Here is a 25,001-nt window from a genome sequence, read left to right as displayed (position 1 = left end):
CAAGCACATCTCTTAAAATGAGTCAGCTCCTCCCCTCACTCATCTCTGCAGTATGCATGGCAAGTTAATTATCCATTGTAACAATACAGACGTTTGTTAATATACTGCTACTTTGTGCTTTATTTGTTAGCATGACTTTGTTTCTCTTCCAGTTCTAAATGGTTCTGAGTCACCAGTATCCATCTCCAAAACAGATGCCATATTTTAGTGTAGGGTGTGACCTCCTCCATTTGGTCTTTCTCTAGCAAACTGTAACTGGTTTAAACAACAACCATACATAAAACCAAGACATATAACCACTGTAGGCACATTTAAATAGATTGTTCCCAAGCTTTATTATCTATTTTTACAGTGGACTAACACACTGGCATGAGAAGATGATCATGCTTGAAGTTATCCATGGAGAAGAAGGGTCCATCACTTGTGATGAGAGAAAGTTTTAAGCAAACACAAGGAAACCCCAAACTCAGCCCTCAAGGGACTGCTAATGGGTGAACAGAAGTTTTCTTCTTTTTTGTCACAGGCTAAATAGTTATGCTGACAATTCTTCCACCTGTAAAAGGTGTTTGCCCCGTTCCATTCCTTGAGATCGATTATTATGGTTAAAGTGGCTACTAAAGCTGCACTAAATCAAATATAGCTCTGAGCTTATCTCCCACTACACGACGTTCAGAGACCTCTCAGAGCTGTGGAATGAGCAATGAAGTGGACAGTTTTGCTTAACTAAGGCTCTTTTCTTGCAGTTATCTGTACGCCCTTGAGAACTTATCTGTTTCATTTACAACTCGTGCAATTGAAAAAAAAAAATGACTCATTACTTAATAGCTCCATCAGAACTTTTGGCTCCTTCCATAGCTGTTCTTCTATGAATGTTGACTAGTGCAAAAGGAAGAAGACAATTTCTGACCAGTTTTCAAACATGAAATGCCCACTCAAATGTACCCATCCAGCAGTTTGAAGCATTTTCTCGTAGACAGGAGGACAACTCTTCCAGACAGACATCTGCTTTTCCTCTTGCATTTGAAAAAACATCTCACCTCTCACTTTCATTGATTTCAAAATTATTGGCGTAAAGCTGCTTAAACCAGGATGACCTGCTGGGAAAAACCTCACAAGAGTTACCGGCAACAGATGAATTTGATGCCGCGCTACAGAAAATGGCAATCAATATCAGAAGGCAAAATGATTGCTGCTGTCATTGGATGAAGAGTTCTGAAGAGTTCCTAATATTAACTGCAATGGGTTTATTTTAGTCAAGCTTTCATCTTTCACCAGTTTTATGGGAAAATCTAAAATAAAAACCAGAGCACACGGTGAGAAAAGTAACTACTTTTTTCCTTTTAATATAGATGTAGTACAGAATGTTTAATTACAGCAGGACAGTGCTTCCAGTTAAATAAAATTAAAAACCTTTATTTCCCCCAAATATAAAATTACTAAATTAATGTCTTAAAAGAATAAGAATATGGAAAAAAGCTTTAAATTATACCACCATTTACCACAGTAACCATGATCACCAATTACATTACTCCGTTGCTTTGGCAAAAAAGTATTTTTTTCTTTTAATAACTGCATATAAACCTAACATAGCAAAGACTGTATACATCTTTATATTGCACTTATTTATATACATGGATAAATGAACAGTAAAGTCTGCATATACTTGGAACGAGCAAATTTTCACAATAACGTGAAAGCAGGAGAAGAGCTGGTATGAATATTAAAAATGCTTAGAAATGTAATATATTTATGTACAGACTGTATGGACTGTATTAACAAACAATATGTACAGAACAGTTTACTACTATTGATAGTTTAGTATAACTCCTATAACTTTGCGTTCATTAATACAGACCTTTGGTTGTATTCAGTTGTTCAAGATCCAAGCTCAAGTACTTTCAAAATGCAACAAGGTATAAAATAAAGCACGACAATTTGCCAAATGGTACAAAAACTACTACTGTCAGTTCCATTAAGCCCAAGAAACTAGTGTCTCTGTCTAGTCCCAAAAATAATTCATGTGCTTGGAATCAATCTCTATGTGCCATACACAAAAAAGAAAGAACACCTGAATATCTGCAAAATTACATCCCACAACACTTTTTTGTAATGTGCAATTCATCTTAATAACACTTTCTAATGGAAAACAGAAATTAACTTCAACTTTATTATTTCTCAATACGCACTTCTGTGATGACGCTGTGAATACTTCTAAGTGTTACCAGAAAGATTAAAAAATAGATGTGTGCCTCCTTCACTTACTCCAAAAGACTATCACCAGTAATTGCTATTTGCTTATCACTGTCTGCCTTGATATCTAAGTGTGCTCAGACTTCTTAATGTATTAGCAGCTTGCACGTGCCCAACTTTTAGCTTCAAAATCATCCTGAGTCTGCACACAATGAAACAAATCCAACTAGAAAAAACTAAATCCAACAAAAAGCCCCACCATACTTTACAAAACAATCATGCAACTGAAGAGGAACTGGGCATCCCATGAACTGTTGTGCTTGTTGGAGTTCCACTTATGGCGTTGAAAATGTGCAGCGAATTGGGCATAACATTGGCCTTTTCTTCAACCGGAGTAATCTTTAAATGGAAAACGTATATTCATTAGAATGTTCCAAAATGACATAAGCATTTACAAAACAGCTATTCAAATACAGCTTGCAGTAGTTCAACAAAAGGATTTCATTTCTAACATCACAGAATCACAGACTGGTTGAGCTGGAAACCCCCTTGACCAACTTTCTTGGCTCAAGCAGGGTCATCTAATAACACCTCCTCACCTAGAGGATGAATAAAGAGAGAGAGAGCAAACTTGTTCTGAACAAGGTACATTTTTATGAAGATTCATCCTTAGCTTAAAGGAACTACATAAAGATTAGGCCAAGTAAAAGCAAAAGTAAAGAAAACTAATTACCATCCCATCTGATATTTGCAAGCAAAAGGGGAGGAAAAAAAGAAAAATAAGTTAAGATTCTTTTATAAAATTTTCCATACAAAGTTTTTGCAACTCTTCATAATCCACACCATTGTAAGACAGCTAATTGTTGTTGTTTTTTTCAATGACAGAACAAACACTGTGAGAAGTTTTTTAGTCTTTTCTCCAAATACAGCAACAGGCAGGCATAGAAGGGCAATATTCTTAAAGATCTGGGTGAAGGCCTTTGTTATCCTAAGCCTTCGAGGTGCAATTAATCTATTTTTTTCTTTGTTTTTTACATAGAATGTTTTATTTATAAAACCCACAGTAATAGGTTAATAGTATTAACTGATGCTGTACATTCATATTCTGTCCACACTACCTTACAGTGTCAGTTGTTTGCCCCTTCTCTTTGTTTACTTTTATCCAATTTGATTTACTCCTAAAGTTACAAGCGTGACGTCTTTTCTCCTACCCTCAATCTTTGGAAACTCACACGTGAGCATGTTTTAAACATCAACATCTTGCATTGAGTTCAAATTATTTCTTCCTGTGTTCAAACCATCATTATATCCTTTTTTTCCTGCACCAGTGGAAGATAAAGCATGTTCTGACAAAACAGTATCACTCCTTACAAACCTCATCTCTCCATATTTTCCATTATCGGTGGTTACAAGAAATCTGTATTTGTGATAAGCTTTTCTCTGTCACGGTGTAACAAAAGAATAAGAGAACGAAAACAAATCCTGCGTGCATGCTGTATTCTTGTGCTTCACCAGAATCTATAGCACAGAGCTACTCAGAGCATTGTATTTGAGAAGATGAGGAAATACAAGGAAACAGAGAAGCATGTGAACAGTACTTCATCCCACTGACAAATTGTTGAATGCCAAAAAATGGCCATTGACTGAAATTAGGTTTCTGGGACACTGCATGAAGGTCTCTGTAGACACATCAATTATTCTTGGCATAAATTTTCACGTTATAAAATTTGATTGTTATCTTTACTGTAGTCTTACTCTGCATGAAAATCGGGCTGGTGCCAATGAGATTAATTTCCATAATGAGTACGACTTAATCCTGAAGGTCAAGAAAGAACGTGCAGAAAACAAAAGAACTGATGCAGTTCCAAAATTCCATGCTATGCTTACATTCAGAGAAATAAAAGGAAAACGAGCAAGCATAGTTCCCTGAAGTACAGCACAATATGTGCTTTTCCTACGCATTTCAGCTACGTTTTGAGGAGTGGAATGCATAAATTCATCTCAGCACCTACTTGCTCATGCATTATTTCAGAAAGCTCTTTTGCCATTTCCCTGTAGTTGGCTTTCATTTCTTCTTGATATTCCAACTGATCTTCCTTTATAAGTCGCTCGTTTACACCAAGAGCGTGCCCACAAGCTTCCACAAATTGCCTGGTTTAGATAAAATAATAACAATGATCTCAAATAGGAATACAAGAACCAGACAAGTTAATTACAAACGCTGTTTAAAAGTGTTTTAAAAAATCTTTTGTCAGTCTTGAGTTTTTATTTATTTTATTAAAAAGCAAACCAACATGCCAACATACCTAAACACTTCCTTCAGTAGCTTCACTTTATTGTCTGGGTATCTTTTGGTGTTTGTGTCATCTAAGAAAGCCCGTGCATATGCTAACGGACCAGCATTAACCTAAGAACAAGAATTACAAAACACTGTTAGTTCTCTGACTTGCTGTCTTAGCAATAGCAGACACCACAAGCGTCCAAAAACACAACCAAATATTACAAAAAATCAAATAAAATCAAACAAGAAATCCTGGATTTTCTTCCTAAGAAATAACTAGTAACACCTGTACCACACTGATTTCTAGTTGCTAAAATTCACACACAACATATCCTATTTTGGTGGTGGTGGACCTGATCATTTCTTTTTACTACATTCAGTTCTTGCACTGAGATGTTCTTCTATTATCCTTCTTTTGTTTTTCAGCACTCCCTTCATCCCCTTAAGTATCTTACCAAAACACAAAACCAGCAACAAACACGCTGCTGCTAATGTGAGCAGACCTACAGCTCTGTGAATGGTGTGAATTTTAGCTCAGTTAGGAAGTCATTACTTGATTCTAGTTTCAGGTCTCCAAAGATTCCGGAAACATAATCCTAATCCTACCATAGAACCAAATGTCAAATGAGCAGTGTTTATATGAAATAATTTTATTGCTTTTCCTGTTCTGGGAAAAACAGCCAACAGCAAGCATCCTACTGACTTAGGACATTCTTGAATGGACAGAATGGAAATTAATGGTAAAATGCTACTTTGATACTTTTTCATTTCGTGACAGAAATGAGCAAAATGACCCAACGGCAAAGTGAATGGTCTTACCTGAACACTGACGCTCCCCTGTAGCTTCAACTGCAATTTGATCATATCTACTTCAGCTGAAGCACAAAGCTGCCTGAGTTCTGCAACTTTCTTACTCATTTCATCAATGGCCACTTCAATGGGGTTTAAATCAGTGTGGTGCTGGTACATGACTGGAATGCGCTTCTTCACATATGGGAAACAATGTATAGCTACGGACAAAAATGAATTTAATGAAGCTTTTAAAAGGCGTTTGAATAAGGTGAACTTTGATAGAATTGTAAGAGAAAACTCTACATCCGCTTTAATGATACATTATATAACTTGAAGAACTGCTTGCACAGGGAAACAACATACTGAAAATTTAAATACATGTAGTAAAGCACAGAAGCCTCATTGCTGTTACTATAACAATAACCAAGAAATAAAACATTACAACTTCATCTATAGGGAAATGGTAAAAAGAATTGCTTATTATCCACATAGCTCAAAGAGGAGAAGAACTAAAAAATGGCAAGACAACATTATCAATTTCCTCTTAAGTATTAGCTTTGTAAATCTGATATAATGAACTGATATATATGTGTATATGAGAAAAAAAAAAGTTGATATATTTACTTTAGATGGAAGGAAAAAAATCTTTTTCATTGAGGGTGGTGAGCCACTGGAACAGGCTGCCCACTGATGTGGTTGATGACCCCGGAGACATTCAAGGTAAGGCTGGATCAGGCACCGGGCAACCTGATCTATCTATGGGTGTCCCTATTCGTTGCAGGGGATTTGAACTTGATGGCCTTTAAAGGTTTCCCCCCACCCTTTTTCTCTTAAAGGCAATTTCTATCGGATGTGTTACCTGTCAAGATAGTCCGCCGTTTGCACTGTTCTTCTACTCCTCCTTGTCTTTTACCAGCTTGGGTAAAAGGCATCTCAAACATAAAGCGACGGATGTTATGAGTCCTCTCAAAATCTGTTTTTCTTTCTTGTAACTCTTTTTCTTCAAAGTAAGGAACTACATGTGTAACCTGAATATAGGCATATTTGGAATCTAAATCCTTTGGATTTACCTTAAAAACATAAAAAATAATAATAATTAAAAAGAAAAAAACAACCAAGCAACCAAACAAAAGAAAGAAAACCACTGAAAAACTTGCAGTTAGACAAATTTCAGATACTATATTTGGTTTGCTCCAAGCACAGAAAATGTTAATGCTCTCATGGGCTTCTCTGACTTCAGTTCCTAATTGTTATGAAGCTTGATACGGTCATTACATGCCCTTTTTTTAACACTATAATTACTTGCCATATGCAAAACTGCAATAAAAAGAGTTTTATTCATGCATAAATATTCTCAAAGAAAATAAATAGTAGAAACAAATACTGTCCTCTGTGATGGCTGATACAAGAAGAGACTGGAGACCAAAACTAGCAATACATAAAATACATAAAAAGTGAACAGCTGAAAATAAAAATGTACCTTTAGACAGTTTAGATATCACCTTCAGGAAGCACTTCTACCAACCTGGCTGTCCTAATTGTGACACCCAATAAGGGTTCCGAAGAGTAATCTGGGGCTCACACTGTAGGCTCCATGTTCAGTATGGAGCAGCAAATGTTTAATTCAGTAAAAGTAGCTACTAATCTCCTGTAGCAGCAGATGAGGCTTCCTAAAATCATTGCCCAACAGGGTCCCTAAATGTACCCATAATATTTTCTCATGTAAATTCCCCTCACTATTAGATAAAGAGGGGACCCTAAACTTGTTCACCCTTCTAAATGTTGTCACTTGCCATTTCAGTCCCCTGTCAAACATTTGTTATCTCTGCCTGATTCTGAGCCATTTTACTTTCATAAACTGTGAAAAGCAGAGATGCAAATATACACTTGAAGTCAGCATTTAAATACTGGAGTAAATGTGAATAAAACTAAAGCTGCCCATCTGTTATCAGTTTTTAGAGGGACATGCTGCTTGATTTGAAAATCCACAATGTTTTCCAATTATTAGACTGGAACTTAGATGGTAATTTAGGGATTCATTCCAGCATAATTGATAGAAATGTTCCCCTCACAAGCTGACAAACAGACAGGTTATAATTACCTGTAAAGAACTCAGTACATTTACAGGCTTTATTCAGAGTACACTGGAAGAGGTGTGAAAAACAGCATAGAATATAAATCTCATTTTCCAGCACATGAAATTAAACCCTTGCAAAAGTTCTCCCTTCCTCTAAAGTTCCAGTTTGAGTAGAAGTACTGAAAAGGCCACCATTGCTGAATGTAAATGGTTGAGAAGCATAGCACTTTGTGATCTTGCTTACAGAATCAATGAACAGAAGAGACAAGAAATTATACTATGAGAAAATCAATGTAGAGTCTGGAGCCTTGAACTGGCTGAGGAAGGGAATGAAAGGAATGCAGAAAAGCATCTTGTGCCTTCTCAGCCTACGGGTTACCACAATTCTCTTTCATTCAAAGGTTCCAGCTATTCCTATCACAAATCTTTACTTAAAAGCAGCAAGAGGAGACTACAGAGGCCAAAGCAGTTGGACTTGACCTTTGAACGTCTCTTCCAACAGGACTATTCTATTCTGAAGGGATACACGGAAAATTTTATCTCAGAAAAATATTTAACCAGGCTTTGGCAAGGTGGTGGTGGTGGAAGAAAACACATTTATAGCACCCAGCTTTATTAGATACTTAATTTTTTTACTAAGAGCATCTTCCAGGTAAAGATGATAACAGATGAGCATCATGGGAAACCCACAGTTTAATACCACACTGGTAAAAAGAATAATAATATGATCATGGTAACAATATGGCAGTCCTTAATCACAGAATGGTTGTGGTTGGAGAGGGTCTCTGGAGATCATCTACTGCCAGCTCCCTGCTGAAGCAGGGTCTCCTACAGCATAACAGAATGGATGATGTTGGAAGGAGATGGCTCTCCCAGCAGTTTTTATACGTGCATGTTGTGAACCAAATGAGTAAATGACAGTGATCTCACATCACTTCAAGGGGATTAATGGGAAGAAGTGATATATTGGAACCCTTAAGAGAAAATAAAAAACATACTTTGCCAGAATCCTGAATCATTTTGACGTTTTCAGATCCAAATTTGTCTGAGTAGAGTTTTTGGAGTCTTTGAGATATTTCTGAAAGAGGAGTGAGTTTAGGCTCCTTATAAATATATTCCTTTCCATCTTCATCCTCAAAGAATCCCTGCAAAAGAAAAAAAATAAAGTAAACAAAATGCTGGGGAAAAATAAAAAGCAACACTGAACGATGATTAAGATGAACGTGTTTGTGGTTCAAAGGAAACCAACATCAAACATTAGGTTTCAAGCAAGTGTAAATGAACAAATTAAATCTAAGTTAAAAAAAAGATTTCCCAAGAAAACAACAAAATAAAAACAAACAGAAAAGCAAATCCACACACACACAAAACAAAAAGCCAGAAAAAAAGGCAAAAATAGTCATTTACTCAAGAATGAATGAAAGATAACAGAAACACATGAAGTTAAAACTGTACGGTTTGTTGTCATTTTATGGAGTGCCAAGCCCTTGATATACAAGTATTCTCTTCACTTTTATTTAAAAAGTGAACTTTCAGCACTGTTTCACTTGCCAAAACAGAGGTTTGTTGCCTTGTACAACTGATTCACAAGAAATTATTTTGACAACAGCTTGTAATTTGATTTATAAAAACACCTTAATTAAGTGCCGTCCTACTTTAGCATATACTTCGTTATTTTTGTGACATAGAGCTTTTTTTTTTGAAACCATAACCAAATGTTACATAGAATACGTGGAAAGTGAAACAGGTGACTGATTTAAAACAGAAAGCCATGTCTGAATTTGTGTTTAAAATCAGAAAATAAATATTTTTTGTCATAAAATGTAACAGACAAAAGAGAAAAGCGCAACGTATCGTATGTAAACACAGGCTAGATTGACAAAAATACCCACATCAAACTACAGTGAAATGCAGTAGCTTTTTACTGCATTGCTTGCTTTATAAGCAGTTACTATAATTACCTCAACATCTGTTTCACTGTCTGTAAACTGGTATTGCTATAAAGTTATAAAAGACAACAGAATACATGTAAAGTTATACCGCTCAGAGTACGTTACAATTCTCCATGCTCAGCTGAACAACTAACGACTGGGCTATGCATGTAGAAAGTGTATTACTTGATGCTGCGTGCTACCATACTCATACATACGCAGTGTAAACACATACTAGAGGATGTGAAGCTGTTCAGTACACAGCCAGAACTTTTGTTTGAAGCATGCATACCGATGTATAGACAAGAATGAGTTCTTCTCCAAATGGAACTTAATGTTATTACTTTTCTTAATTGCAGTGGCTCTGAATGCATACCAATCTAAGAAGCAGCCTTGCCAACCACACCGTAGCACTACAGACATTAAGTCAATGCATTGCTGAGAACTGACATTACAGAAAACTTACCGCTGCCTTAAGGTAGTAAATAAAAGAAGAAAGAAAAAAAAGCAAAAAATTTACTGAGGAAAATAAGAAAGAATTGTATTGGAATTGATAAATATTTCAAAGTAAGTTATCGACAGTGTTAAACTACTTATTTTATAACATATTTCCTGTGCTTTTTAAGTCACGGTATCAGCAAAAATGATGAAACAGTGTATCTTGTAAAATAAATAAAGGTTTTTCTTATTGAATACTGCAGTAATGATGTTATACTCACCTGTCCAAAGAATGCTACCCTGAAGTAAGTTCCCAGCAGTCTCTTGCCTGTATGCATAACTTCTGTTACTTTACTGTATGCACGATGAAGAGTGTCATATAAATGAGCAAGCCGCTAAAAACCAAAAGAAAATAATAATGGGGCAACAGGACAACACAGAACACTCCTATCTTGGAGGCATGAATGACATTCCTGTAGTTAATAACATCTAAAAAGACTAAAAAGACTGTTCTACTGAACAGTGGTCATATGTTCAGCCCCTTTACAACTTGGCAACATGCAAAGTTAAATTCTAATAATTCATATTTATTTGAAAAAATTAGAATGATTTAAAATAAAAAGATGAACATTTCAACACATGTACATACCAGTTGCAGCAGTTAAAATTTTCTCTACGACATGTACTGTTTCATGTAGTTAGACTGAAAAACCAGGTTTTTCTCATTCTAGTCTAATTCTAATTTAGTACCTCAAAATCTCTCCTTTTCTCATAAATGGGAATTATAAGTTTATATATATCAGCAATCAGCTCATAGCGCTCCGCCTTCCAGAGTCCATCAGCACACTGCTCCAGCAATTCCATCAGCACATCCTAGAATTGGACACATATTTGGAAAAGAGAAACAATTAGACGGTGATTAGAAGCATGTTAGGATACCACACCACAATTCCTTTCAATTGGAAATAGATATTCTGCCTCAAAAGACAATTTTGCAGATTAAAATGACTGTGGCAATCTCAGAACTCTTAAAAAAAAAATGCTTGGGGATCCAATATCCTTCACTAGAAGCCAAGTGTGAGACAGAGAAAGACCTCCTGGTACCACTGTTGCCATGGTAGTCAAGTCAGAAGCTGGAAATAACTCCTTTTACCCTCTGAAAAGATCCAGTGCTGCTGTATATCCCTCTTTCCTTTGGTAGAGGACTGAGGGAGCAGAAACACATCACTAAGAAAAGCCATCTTTACTTCTGAAAACAGTTAAAAAAAAAAAAAAAAAGGACTGAAAAATACTACCCTTGTTCATGTGCTCAAATAATCCCTAAAAATCATCTCCTTTCCCCCAGTCCCTATGGGGCTGTACATACTCCCCAATGTTTTCACCCTCAACAGACATGTGGTGGTAAAGATGGAAAGTTTCATGCTGCTGCTGGACTGCAAGAGATACCCGCAAGTCTTAACTCATACACAAGGGGGCATCCAAATACAGCAAAACTTCATTCGCCCACAGGAAAGAATATAAAGATCACAAGCTGCATATGGGAAATGCTGTACCTTGTAATGCAGATTGCTAATGAAGAAACAAACACCCAGCACCCCAGTCTGGCTGAGGCAGGCAGGACCCTCTGTGTCCCTGTGTCCCAGCCCCTGCTCCAGCAGCAGCACCCAGAGCAGGGTGCCCAGGCCCATGGGCAGGCGGCTCCTGTAGAGCTGCAGGGAGGAGAGCCCACAGCCTCTGGGCAGCCTGTGCCAGTGCTCCGGCACCGCACAGCGCAGCGCTGCTCCTGGTGTGCAGGGGGAGCCTCCTATATTTCAATTCCAAGAATGGCTCCAGCCGTTCACTAATTTAAACCTCCCTTTGCACTGGAACACACTGCCTGATAAATAGGCTGCACTCAGTAGTTATCTGCATAACTATCTTTGATTCTGAGAAACCGCCCAGTGTGAGAAAAAGCAGGATAAATAGTAGATGATTTCACCCCAGTGCATACAGATGAAAGGAAATCTAATGATCATTTTTCTTAAACTGCCAAATCACAAGGGGAAAAAAAAAATCTTGTCCATGAAAAGGTTATAAATCTGAGAATGTGTAAGTGGAGCAATATGAAAGCATTTGCTGGCTGCAGAAAGGCTTCCCCTGGAGTAATACTGCACTACAAATCTATTTGTCAGGTTTTTAAAGTTATGGATTCTGTTTTCTAAGAATAAAAAGCACTCGTCTTGCTTTGGGTTGTGCTACAGTTTTCATTACGTAGCTGTAACACAGAGGTGACAGGGAAATTGTCTGGCATTTGAGAATCTATGTTAAGATTTCCTATCTGGAAAGGGCTGCAGGGTCACAGAACAGTCTCCTTTATATAAGGCATGCTGGGAAGCATTAACTTTCATTTACCAATCTGAAGTTGGAATAACATTAACAGTGGCTTCTCATGTGAAACAAGGCGCCAAGAACTAAAAAGAAAGGAAAAAACAAAAGCCAAAAGGTATATACTGACTTAATATTTGAGGTGGAACAGTATTTTGGCAAATTATATTTTGGAAAAAAAAAACAACAAATCTGAATTAACTTTTTCCAAGCTTTTATTCCTCACGGAATCTGGCACTGGACAGCGGTCTGTCAGCCATCGCTCAGAGCTCTGACAGATGAACTCTTTACAGCGAAGCCTAGAATGGAAAGGATAATAGCTTCCAGGCTTTTGCTGTGCAATTTGTGACATCCACAAGATTGTAGTTCTAAAAGGAGAATCTGACTGATGCTGATGAACGGGCCTGTCTGGCTGCACAACTGTTTTCATGAAATACATACAGTAACTGTTAAAAAACAGGTCCTCCCCCACTCCACCTCCATCCCACCAATTACTATTTTGGAGATTTAATCCTAAATAGTAGTTACCAGATAGAGGAAAAACTCCCAAGCACAGATTCATTTAACTCAGTAGTAGTAAAGTAGCTCTTGAAATACACACTTGTATCTTCCCATTACTCTACCCTGCAGATTCCCTTATTATAAGAACATACTGAGGTAACGCTCTACATGTGATATATTCCTATTCAAGAAGCAAATAGAAGCAACTTGAAGAACTAAAGTCCTGGGCATCTTAATTTATGTCTTAAATAAGACATAAAATAAGAGATTTTTAGTCTCTTCTTAAGAGATTGAAGGGTAAACTATAAGAAGTTATTTGAAAAATGGTAACTTTTTTGTTTCCTCCAGATACACATATACATAGCTAAGTTTAAAAAAGGACTCCATAGAGGGAAAAAGAAATTTGGCAACGTTTGAACCCTTTGCAAGAGCCACAGGCTTGTAATTTCAGCCTTGGCGTATTTTTGCTCCATGGAAATACTGAGAGATGGAAATAAATCTGGGCAGGGTTCAATGACTCAGAAAAAGCTGTATGTTCTTTTTACACTGAGTGACTAATCAGAAGAAGAATAAGAAAGACATTCCAGTTAAAAAACACAAAAGAATTAAGCTCTGATAAATGGTTTGTCAGGTAGACACTGACTAGAGCTTCCAACAAAAGTTTACATTGACCGTACTCAATGAAAATCCAACTCTTGGCTCAGTTAGAATAGCTTACATTTCTCTTTGTCTAACATGACACATTCATGCTCGCTGAGGAGAATCTGTGTTTTAAACAATATAACACATAATAATAATAAAAACCCCAAAATCTGTCTCTGTGTTTATGGAAACAAAGAGCACATTTCTTATTTCAAATAATTACCACTTCTGCCTTCACAGAAAAAGGCAAGTCTACTATTTTTGTCTTAAAACAACACTGCAAAGTAGCACCAGAACTAGGGAGTAAAAGTTCAAGCCTTAAAACCACTACATCTATTCCTCCTCAATCTGTTAGAATGCGTTCAATTTGCAGACAAATTATTTTGTCACACACATTCACTCTATACAAATGAGAACACAAAATATTTTTTGTTGGTACAATTATGCCTATATAACACTGATTTTTCTTCCAAGTCAGTTGCTGTTACTTGCTGTCTGTCCCTCACTCCCTCAACTACACTAGCAAATACGCAGCATGGTCACAGCAATTTTTATGCTGATGTTTTATGTCAAATATATGCATGTAGTAAACTCAATAGAGCCTGGACAGATCCGAGAATAGTTTTCTCTATTTGGATAAGAATAGTAGCAAACAAAGTGATAGTAGTCAGTCTCAGAAACACACAACCTGGAAAAATAAATGGCACTTTAACATCCACCAGTTCTAACATGCTAATGTTTGCTTACTTCATTGAAGTGAACATCTTGCATTCCGACGTCCTCCATCATTGAAGCTTCTTCATCTATATTAGGTGTGATTACTCTGAAGGCAATACAGCCTTGCCTGAACATCCCTATCATTGAAAAAGAAAAAACAGACAAATTCACTTAAACATCGGCAAAAAAAATCTTCCTCTTGCGAAGTAATATTAGGCCATTTTGCAATGCTGGATAAGTCAGAAGCTGTATTTAAATATACTTACCGCCAAAATAATTAAGGAACACACAGCTTCTCACTGTATGATTAAAAGAGCAGAGTTCATCTTAAGTATAAATAGGCTTTTTAGAAAAAAACATTAGTTTGGATTCTGACCTACAAAAATATGTAGTGCCTGAATCTTCCTGTTTTACCTTAAAACTGCATCCAATTTATCCCATCCCCGGCCTAAGGTAACTAAGGTCACTTTTACAGCATTTCATAGCACTGATCGTGTAAGAACTGCACAAGAACAAGCCCTGACATATCCAAGTCTTCAGTCTGAACAATATGGGTAGACTGATGTAAACTATAGCAGATAGTCAGAGGATGGCTGTACAGATTATCTGGTGGTAGATACAGAAATCAGTGTAGAAATAAGCAAAAAAAAAATATATATAAATTCAATCTAATTTCCTTTACTGAAATATATATTTGCTAAGAATTGGTTTTAGAATATACTAACATGAACCCTATCTCTTTCTGTTTAAGTATTTTTTATTATATCAGATTGCTGAATTAAGAAGTCAGGTCATATGGCCGAAATATGTATTGTAAAAGCCTCAACAGCAACCAATGGCAAGTATGGAAGCACAGTATCCTACAAGAGGCAAAAAAAATAATGAAAGACATTCTGTACACCTGAGAAATTACTTAATGAAGAAGAACATTAATTGATAAAGAGAAAGGGTCTAACCACTTATTAGCAACTGTTGTGTTAAATTAATTTTGTTTTCCCTTCCTAAAAATCCGACTTTACCTTCAGCTACAATGCTGGTTCTTAAACATGCTGCTGTAAGTACACTGTCCACTTACATCAGGATTTTTTGCCTCAGGGAAATTATTGCTATTCCTAAGCATAATGAAAAACAACTAACCCACATTTCAGTAGGACTTCAAAATCATACCTTTCCGTGTGAGATATTCTGCAACCAGTGCTGCCACATGAACATAGCACATTGCTGCCTAAAAGCAAAAAGAGTAACAGTTCTATAAGTTGACACGGATCACTTTTTCTTCAGAAAATTAGGATAATTCTTTAAAGGCAACCAGAGAGGAATTCAAGGCATAGTTTCAAGTATTTTAGGCAACCGATAACTGAAGAACATTAGCGAGCAGAAGGCCTGATCCTTCTACTGTTTACACTGAGCATAAGTAGCTTAACTGCTAGAGCACTTAAACATATTCCACACCTTAATAATCAGAGCTGACTTAAAGACGTGCTTATGAAAACATCTCATCAACCATTCAAAATTAAAAACCATTATTATACAGTAACATTCACACAATGTATTTTCAATTTCAAGAAAGTTAAGCTTGAATTTATTTAGAAGCTAAAAAAAGTCTGATCTTTCTCTTACCTCTGAAAGATCCCCGTTTTTAACATGGATCCTTGCCATGCTGTCTAACCATGTCTTCCTTAGCTCAGGTGTACTAGCATAAGACTTTGCCAAACTGTACTGGAGGTCTACAAGCATTTCTGGATCATTCTCATGCTCCTTCATCTGAGCTGTAGCCATCAGTACTGTACGAATACGCTTTGTTAGATCTTTTACATCAGAAGGGAATGTAGTGTGCTAAAAAAAAAAAAACAGAAAGGTTTGTTTAACTACTAGCTTTATTTATTACTCACATCACATCACAGAAAAAGTTAAAGTGTCATTGCAAAAGGTGCAGTGAAAAAGGTTTCAAGCAGCCTTTCTATGATACAAAAAGAAGAATAAAGCCAGACCTTAATAATCCTGTCGTGATTGGCACAATTATTGATGATGGACAGGGACTGCTGAAATCTAGTTCCTCCAATTCCAACAACATCAGCAATTAACTGGCTTACTGAGATAATAACCTTGACAGAAACAAATGTCTAGTTAGTGCATATTTCATGAAATACCTTTGAAACGTACCTATGATGCAATTAAAAAGAAAGTTTTGTTCTCTTAAATAGAAAGACTCTTCCTTGAAGAGTTGTTTGGATGTTAGGGGGAAGTCCTTCACTAGGAGAGTGGTTAGGCCCTGGAACAGGCTGCCCAGGGAGGTTGTGGATGCCCCGTCCTTGGAGGTGTTCAAGACCAGGTTGGACCTGGGCAACCTGATCTAGTAAATGTGTATGTTTGGTGGCCCTGCCAGGCAGGGGGGTTGGAACTACATGATCCTTGAGGTCCCTTCCAACCCGGGTCATTCTGTGATTCTGTGATTCTGTGAAGTAAAATGCTATTTGACAGACTTTGTTTTCCCCCCCAAAAAAACCAAACCCAAATGTACATTTGTACAGCAAGACAAGCAAGAAAAAGGAGCCTTATATAAATTTAATGCACAAGCATCCTCTGGTCTAAAGACGGGCAGGTGGGTGAGCAGAGCTCATAAAAGTAATGAACTATTGTTCCCAGTCTTAATGTATCTCTGTTTTATTTCAGACTTCAATCAAAATAACATCAAAATAAATGTTTCCTACTCACAAATGATAATTACCTTCATCACATTGGGTCACTGTATTGCTTCAAGTCATTCCTTGTACCAGATATACTCTTCTTAGGACTGTACTAAGCTTTCTCAAATATAAAAATATATATTTCTGTCTTTATCCAACAGGACTTTGCACTCTAGCATGCAGCTGCCCACCTATGAGTACTAGCCACACAATGCTTTAAAACATGAAAAAAAAAACCAAAAAAATAAAGAAAATATACTAACTTGCAGATGTGTTCGAACAAAAGATTTCTTCCCTGTGTAATCAAAATTATTTCTCATTAAGAAGTACAGTAACTGCGAAGCTTCAGTTCGAATTGAACTCAATTTGGAATTACAGTACTTCAGAATCTCATAGCACAGGGCAGAACACATATCAGCTCTGCCCTCATAAAACGTAGAAGGAAACTGAGGAAAAAAGCAGAACAGAAAGAACATTAACACCCCATTCTTAACAAAATAAACATGTTCAGAAAAATACCAGTATATTAATAGCTCCAAACAATTGCAAAAACAGTTATAGTAGTTCACAAAACAGAATAATTTTTATACAATTCAAAGGATAATTGATCCAGGCTCTTTATGAATTTTAATTTGGAATCTTTAGTTCTCAGACTCCTTGATAGTGTATTTCTAGTTATGAATATGGATATGTACTTGGAGATAAATTATTTTAAAACTCCTTACCTTAAATATAAGTGCCCTTAAAGCAATGAAAACGTGTTTCAGTGCTGTTTCAGACTGATTCTTTTGAAGGAAGCAGAGGTACACATCAAATACTTTTTTCATTAGTGGGTTATGTCCAAGATCTGTCAGTAGCTGATTCTTTAAATTAATAACGAGAATTTAGGAATTTTGCACTGGAATACATTTGTGCCATTCTAAAAACACACATATTTCAGAACAGTAATAAAAAAATCTGCATAGCATTACTGAGACATTTAATAATACAAATGTAACTGAGGTTTAATGAGATATTTCTACCATTTCATTGATCTTGAATATAAAGAAAGCGCTGTTAACTGATCCATGATTTCATATAGGAAGAGATCATGTTTAATATACAGGCCCAAGCCAGAGCATGTCCAAATACTAATTATAGTACTGATACAGAAAATACAGTTTTACCACTCACATTAACTAGACACAGTTTCGAGAAATACTTTTAGAAAGTTAGAATGAGGAAGGAGCTTTTCCAACAGATGATCAATAAGGAGTACAACGGGTAACCAAAGCATTTTGCCATAACAGGTTGTGAGCTGTTAAATGCCACAACAAAGAAATACTAGGAATGCTAAGAAGTGCCAAGTGATTGATAGTACTACAGTGTATATAGAGATGTTAACATAAATTCAAGGACAAACCTTAAAAGCCATTGTGAATAATGATAGCGTATCCAGAATTGTAAGGCAAACTTCTGTGGCAGTATTTGCTTCCAGTAAAGACTGGTGAAGAACATCTGCATCTGAATGGCCATAGCCTACAAAAATTAAGTGTAAGTGCTTAGTGCACAAATTTAAATGCATTTCATTTCCAAAAGACTTGCTGAACTATGAAAAGGTTAACATGTGAAGCCTGACAGGAGTTAATACTCAATACAGAAAAATAAGTAATATCCACATTCAAATATTTGTCATATATGTGCAAATAATTATTTTACCATAATTTGCACAAGAGTATAATGTACAAATGTCAACAACAAAACCAATAAATAGCAATGAAAGCATTAAGATTTTCGATGTTTCATATGTATGTATGTATACGCACAAATGTACATATAAAAACATATACATATGTATGTATGCATACATGCATATATTCATCAAATAAATGCCTTGGTAGCATGGAGTTACAGCTGAGAATATGGTGATTTAGTGCTGTTATAATGATATTGAATCCAATTGTTATAAAAATGCAAAACACCAAAGGAATACATGCACTTAAACACAGTTGAAGACCCAAGGAAGTAATTATGCGCTGTAGGAATAGCATGCAATAACTATATTTAGCCAAAATATTTTATTGCCTTTTATTCTATAATGTAGCCAAATAATTTAAAAAACACAGCATGCTTCAGCAATGGTTAAAATATGTTATGTTTTCTAACACTGATCTTTCAAAACTGGATTGACAGATGCGTTCTGACATCTTCACGCAAATTTGGTGTGGATCGTGTTAAAATGTTAGATCAACTCAGTCAACTAATGAGAAGTATAGCTTGAATTCATTGAGTCTAATGCAAGAAAAGGAGAGGTTTTTAGGCTGTCACCCAGCCATTTATTTCTGCACCCTTTGTTACCCTAGATGAACTAGGCAACTCTAGTTTCCTCTTTCTTTATCCAGACTAAGTGGACCTACCATTAGGTGTAGCTTAAAAAGAAAAAACCATGGTGTTTGTTTTTATGAACAAAACTTTGAAGAAGGAACTTGAAACAAGCAAATAAAAAAAGCTACAAAGTGTAGGAAAAAAGACTGGTAGAACCTGCACTAGCGGTTTCTGTCAGGAAGCATACATCTCTTTCCTATATATAGAGAGAGATCTAGATGAAACAGTAGGCTGGATAATCACCAACTGTACAAACTTCAACAAGAGCAAGTGACAGATTCTCCATCTGGGACAGGGCAATCCTAGATATATGTACAGAATAGGAGATGAGAAGCTGGAGATCAGCTCCGCAGAACAGAACCTGAGGATTCAGATCAATTGCAAAATGAATACACATTGATTACACGTTGAGCTCTGGCAGCCAGAAGGGCCAACTGCATCCTGGAGTGAATCAGACACAGCACTGCCAGCCAGATGAGAGAAGGGATTGTCCTGCTCTGCTGTGTACTGGTGTGGCTTCACCACAGTGTGCTGCATGCACTATGGGGCACATAAGATGGACGTGTAACTTGTAGAGAGCATCCAAGAAAGAGCTGTGAATACGACAAAGGTTCTAGACAGCAAGATGTAGAAGGAGCAGTTGAGGTCTCTTGGTTTGTTCAGCTCAGGAAAGAGAAGACTAAGAAGAGGCCTAATGGAGGCCTACAGTTTCCTGACAAGGGGTCCAGAGGGGAAGACACTGATCTCTGGTGACAGGAGCCGAGGGAATGGCACAGAGCTGCATCAGCAGAGGGTCAGGTTCAGTATTAGGAAAAGGTTCTGCACCAGAGGGTGGTCAGGCATGAAACAGATGCCCCACACAGTGGTCACAACCCCAAGCTGCTGGAGATCAAGCAGTGTCTGGACAACACTATCAGTGTTTGGATTTTGGGTGGTGCTGTGAGATGCCAGGAGCTGGGCTTGATGAGTCTTGTTGGTCCCTCCCAGCTCATGATATTCTGCTCTTCTGAACAAAAGCTGTAGCCAATCCACAACATTCTAGACTTCAAATTTTTTCTTTCCATAAGTAATTTACAAGAAACTAGCCTTTGATTGCACTGCATTACTGCAGAAGTTTTGGGCAGCACCAAGGGATGTTCATTTTGGAAATGAGGAAGCATTTCTTCTCTGAAAGAGTGGTCAGGCGTTGGAACAGGCTGCCCAGGGAACTGTCCCTGGACATGTTTAAGGAAAGAGTAGAGGTAGTATTTTTGGGACATGGTTTAGTGGGAAACATTGGTGGTAGGTGGAAGTTGGACTGGATGATCTTAAAGGTCTTTTCTGACTGTAATGACTCCACAATTCTATTCTATTCTATATAAGTAATACAGATGGAGCGACAACAACACAAAACTAAAAGTCAGAAAACAAGACAGAAAAGAAATAAAAATCAATTCAACATTTGACAGAGCAACATGTTTTCACCTTACAAAACCATAATACAAAGTCTAGCATCCTTATATTTATTAAATGTACAGCATTAAAGACACTGCTGTCGCTTAACTCAAAACTATCTGAATAAGACACTATCTTTGATAATTCCTTCAAACTAGTTGGAAAAGAACAGAAAGTTTATTCTTACATAAGCATGCATTCATTAAAATCTTTCAGCTCACTATCCTTAAGATTAGTCAACCTTGTTGAGTTTTGCCCATGAAGTCCAGAAGGAGTCACATGATATATTTTTAGGACTTTTTAAAAATTAATATTCCTATACAGAATTCTTTACCATATAGAATACATAGCCATACAGTCTGATAGCTCCCGTGTGTATCAAAAAACATATAAATTTCTAGAAGCAGAACTGATACAGCATTAATACAGCAGCAGTAGACTGCTTATGTGAAAAAATATCTTCCACAACTATATAGTTTTACAAAGTATTTGATTCAAAGATTTGTATGCTTTATATTTAAAATGATACCAAAGTGCATTTACAAACAGGGTTGGTTTTTTGTTTTGTAATGTCAGTTTTCCACTGAACTGCCAGGTAAGTCTTGTGTAATTATGTTAAACCGTAGCTTTATGTTACAAATAATGAGCTAAAAGGTTTTAAGTATCTGTAGGTGACAGTTAGATATGCTTTGGGAAATCAAGAAATGAGGATAGTGAAAGTCAAATAACCGCTTTACTGCACACCATCCTTTTGAGACCTAGCGTTCTTTTTACTGGATTAGTCAACCAGTTTAACTGCTTTTGAAGCTGAAGATTGCAAAACATTGCTTCAGAATACTTCACATAAAGCATAACTTGCGATTTAAGAGCAGCATATTTAAAAAGATAGGACATAAGCAGATTTAGTTTTCAATACAGCAGTCTTATAGAAGCTGACTTCAACCTGATTAAATCTTACCATTGTCTACAGAAATTCCAAGAATACTTGATATCTTTCTCACACTGAAAACAGAAAAATCACTTCATTATTGGACGCTTTTTTACTTCCAGACAAACTAAATCACGGGCTTCACATTCTCTGTAGAAATTCTAAGAAGCTTATTTGTCCTTAGGAGATGTCAGAACATGGAGATATGGTCAAAGTGTTAAGTTTTATTTTCAGATTAAGACCGAGTTGGGGGAAAAAAAATGAAGCTTTATGAAGCAAATAGAAAACAACTAAATTCTGTAACGTGTCCAAATGCATATAATTGTAAAGGAAAAAAAAATGCTTTTTTAAAATATAGTATCATTAACCACACTCCATGTTATGGCATCAGCCACATCAATTGTTTTATCACAAAGCAGGGAACAGACCATCGATTTTTTCCAGTTATTCCTTTGACCTAGAATAATAAAATTGAAATTGAAATGCACTGGTGTGGCTCTGGGACCTGTCTGGTGTTGTGGTACTGGTTGAAGATGATGAATGTTACCATGTCATGAGACTTACTGTGGTTAAAAGTGAGAGAGTTATCCAGGCTGCTCAGCTGCTGTAATCTGGCATGCATCATTCCTGTTCTGTTACGGGAAACAGGCAATGTCTGAGATTTTCGATCATGAACTATGGATCCCAACCCCTCCTGGTTCCTGCAAGATGGGTGAAATGGGATAGAAGCAAAAGTTAGATATGTCAATCAGCAGCAAGATAGGAAGTGTTAGTTAAGCAGCTACAGCACAGCAAGTTTTACAGGAAGTGCCGTAATGCAACCTATTTAATGTTTTACTTACAAAACAAAAATAGGCAGCTTAAAAAAAAAACAAGGGAGCATCACAGCAAATGCTTTCCTAAAAACCTCAAAGCACAACAGCAAAAGCACACGAGTAGCTGCTCTGAAAATGCTAGACTGACTTCAGAGCTCTTGCGCACATACATATTTGAGAATACAAAGATTCCAAAGATATTCGGAACCCAAAACCTTACGTAAAAATTTTAGGAAAAAAAAGCTAGAAAAAGACACATAATGGTAAAATGAGAATGCGTACATGCAACAGGGAGGAGGAATTAACTGAGGGATTAATTTGGACGTCTTACCCAAGCAGGAAGGGAGAAGAGCCATACACTTTGTTAAAGTTGCAGCAATCAAGTGAAGAGAACAGAAAGGTGATCTGTGTTAGCAATCAGTAGAAGCTAAATTCCTACTGTGTACCACCACCAGAGCTAATGAAAAATGAAAACCAGTGCCTGAATATTTTCCCTGTTCCTTTTCACTCTGTGTCATTTGTGTATTTTAAGAGTACGTGCATTGACTGTCATATGCTTCAGTGTCACAACATGAAAGACGAGAAAGCTACATTAATTGGGGAAATTCGGTACTTCTGCAGAACACAAATGATTTCTATAGCATAAGTCTTTGTTTAGCATGACATGCACTACACAAACTAAGAGATCAGTAAACAAAAGGAAGGAGGACAGTTCTTTTCTAAAAACTAGTCAAAGGAATTAAACTTTTTTTTTTGGCTGGCTGGTTTTGGTGTCCATTTTTTCATATGTTTTAAATATTTGTATCATTTTATTTCATTTTACTTTCTTTTTTTTTTTACAAAAAGCCTAAAAATTACAGACTTCTGTAAATATTCTGTATTTTAGAACACAACGGTTAAAATCAAAGCCTTAAGAAGGACAGATTTGTCTTGCTTGCTGATTATCATTTATCTTTTCTAAGTTGTTTAAGCATGGATGAGAAAATTCCAGGAAGGTAGTCGTGTTTATCATTTGTAGAAACACATCCACACACCACTGAACATCTTAGAATACCTTCCCATCCAAGGTCTGCAATTACTCTCCCACCAAGCTCAAGAGGACTAGCATTTGAACAAATTTAGTTATAACAGGACCACAGTGTATATCACAGTGCGAATGCTAAACAGATTGATACATTTTATTCTATTACAAAAGTACTTTGCAGGAAAGAATACACGAATGCAAATATATTCAAATACTTGAGTACAAAGGCTGCTCCAAAAGTAATGCCTCCCATTTTATGATGTTAACCCACTATATTAGAGACACACTGTGGTTACATGACAGCAGAGGCTGAACCTTCCCAGCAAAATTCCATTACACACTGTGACTGTGTGACAGATGGCAGCAGAGGGGCAGTCTGACAGAATGACATCTGACATGGAAGTGTGTATGAAGCAAAGGGCTGTCACTGAATCCCTTCATGCAGAAAACACGGCACCCACTGACATTCATTGATGCTTGTTAAACATTTCTGGAGACCGAATGGCGGATGTGAGTACAATGAGGCAGTGGTAATGAGTTTCAGCAGTGGCGACAGTGGGTCACTTCCACTGGTGCAGATTCTTATGAGTGCAGCATGCAGGCTCTTGTTCATTGCTGATGAAAACGCACAGCTAACGGTGCTGACTATGTTGGACAATAGTGTTTTGGAGCTGAGAATCTGCTCTATCAAACAGTGCTTTTGTGCTTTATGTATCTCCTGTTGTTTCCATGAAATAAATAGGAGGCATTACTTTGAAATAAATACATACTATATGCGTATTTCTGAGATTTTCTTTTAAACAGCAGCCAAAGGGAACCATACCGGTACCTACTTGGGACTCTGAACTGAGAAACAGCAGAGTAGAAATGTCTACTACTCACCTTTCATTGGAGACACTTTATTAAATTTCTCTAACATTTCAATTGACGTGGTTTTATGGCCAAGTGAAAATGAAATATTAAAATGATAAAACATTACTTCAAGGAAAAAAGTCTTCAGTGAAAAGATAGTAGGAGGGGTGGGTGAACTGCCAAGTAATTTATAGTAAGCACAGCACACACCATTCTGTATCCTACCTAGAAGTCTGGTATCTGCTTCAGAACTGTTAATACAGTAACGTTACTTCAAACTGTTATGTATAATTTTACAATAACATCTCTACTCCCATAATGACTTATTCGTAGCAGAGTTTTGCACCCATTATGACTTTTAGAGGATACAGTGCTGTACAGGCTATTATTCATAGTGGACAAGACAGTAACATTTAAATTCCACACAGTACCTGGCTATGTATCGTTTTCCCATGTACTGGAACTGATGTAAGCATACTCTACAGAGAACACATAAAAAGTCAGAAAAATAACACAATAATCCTTTATAAGTTTATGTTCATTGGAATTACTCAGCTTTTTTTTTTCTTGTTTAACTTTAAACTCTTATGCCATAAAACTTAATCTCTCTAACCCTTAAAATTAGTTTCCAGTCCCCCGCCAAGAATAACTGGACACAGATCCTCTGAAATCAATCATGAATGGTTGCTGTTTTAGTTAAATTGGGCTTAGTATAAAAAAAGCACAACAATCTCTACTTTTCTGCATCAAAACAGCTTGTACGAGTCTTGCAATGACAAGCTGGAAGAGTCAAATAACGAAAAAAAAGAGTACATTAGAAAATTATTAACACCAAGTTCAAATGTTACGGCACAACATCACAGAATGATTGAGGTTGGGAGGGGCGTTTGGAGGCCATCTGGTCTAATTTCTGTGCACATGTGGCACTTGGGGACATTATTTGCACCATCAGATCTTAACGGTC

At 36.7% G+C, this 25,001-nt stretch overlaps 1 protein-coding gene across 20 annotated transcripts in view; it reads right to left on the bottom strand.

Annotated features, from left to right (window-relative positions):
- Nucleotides 1–1,317: 1,317 nt before the first annotated feature.
- Nucleotides 1,318–25,001, bottom strand: part of DOCK9 (dedicator of cytokinesis 9) — a 106,033-nt gene continuing 82,349 nt past the window's right edge. For 4 of the 20 annotated variants that reach the window (XM_015851512.1, XM_032442020.1, XM_015851508.2 and 1 more), the window contains exons 37-55: nt 24,469–24,516; nt 21,911–22,047; nt 18,023–18,138; nt 17,346–17,483; nt 16,884–17,066; nt 15,925–16,038; nt 15,554–15,769; nt 15,101–15,158; nt 13,964–14,070; nt 10,460–10,582; nt 9,991–10,104; nt 9,738–9,743; nt 9,302–9,337; nt 8,339–8,485; nt 6,123–6,333; nt 5,291–5,481; nt 4,497–4,597; nt 4,203–4,341; nt 1,318–2,589 (exon numbers count right to left, since the gene is read on the bottom strand). In XM_015851512.1, coding sequence (XP_015706998.1) covers nt 2,467–2,589; nt 4,203–4,341; nt 4,497–4,597; nt 5,291–5,481; nt 6,123–6,333; nt 8,339–8,485; nt 9,302–9,337; nt 9,738–9,743; nt 9,991–10,104; nt 10,460–10,582; nt 13,964–14,070; nt 15,101–15,158; nt 15,554–15,769; nt 15,925–16,038; nt 16,884–17,066; nt 17,346–17,483; nt 18,023–18,138; nt 21,911–22,047; nt 24,469–24,516 — 2,308 coding nt within the window. In that variant the 3' untranslated portion in view covers nt 1,318–2,466. Of the gene's footprint in view, nt 2,590–2,923; nt 2,932–4,202; nt 4,342–4,496; nt 4,598–5,290; nt 5,482–6,122; nt 6,334–8,338; nt 8,486–9,301; nt 9,338–9,737; nt 9,744–9,990; nt 10,105–10,459; nt 10,583–13,963; nt 14,071–15,100; nt 15,159–15,553; nt 15,770–15,924; nt 16,039–16,883; nt 17,067–17,345; nt 17,484–18,022; nt 18,139–21,376; nt 21,421–21,910; nt 22,048–24,468; nt 24,517–25,001 lie in introns of all 20 variants that reach the window. The other 16 variants (XM_015851520.2, XM_015851514.2, XM_015851515.2 and 13 more) reach the window with 7 other exon arrangements.

This window comes from Coturnix japonica, chromosome 1 (assembly GCF_001577835.2).
Source record: "Coturnix japonica isolate 7356 chromosome 1, Coturnix japonica 2.1, whole genome shotgun sequence".
Lineage (NCBI taxonomy): Eukaryota > Metazoa > Chordata > Aves > Galliformes > Phasianidae > Coturnix > Coturnix japonica.
Note: the sequence above shows the minus strand (reverse complement) of the source record. Positions and strands in the feature narration are given on the sequence as shown.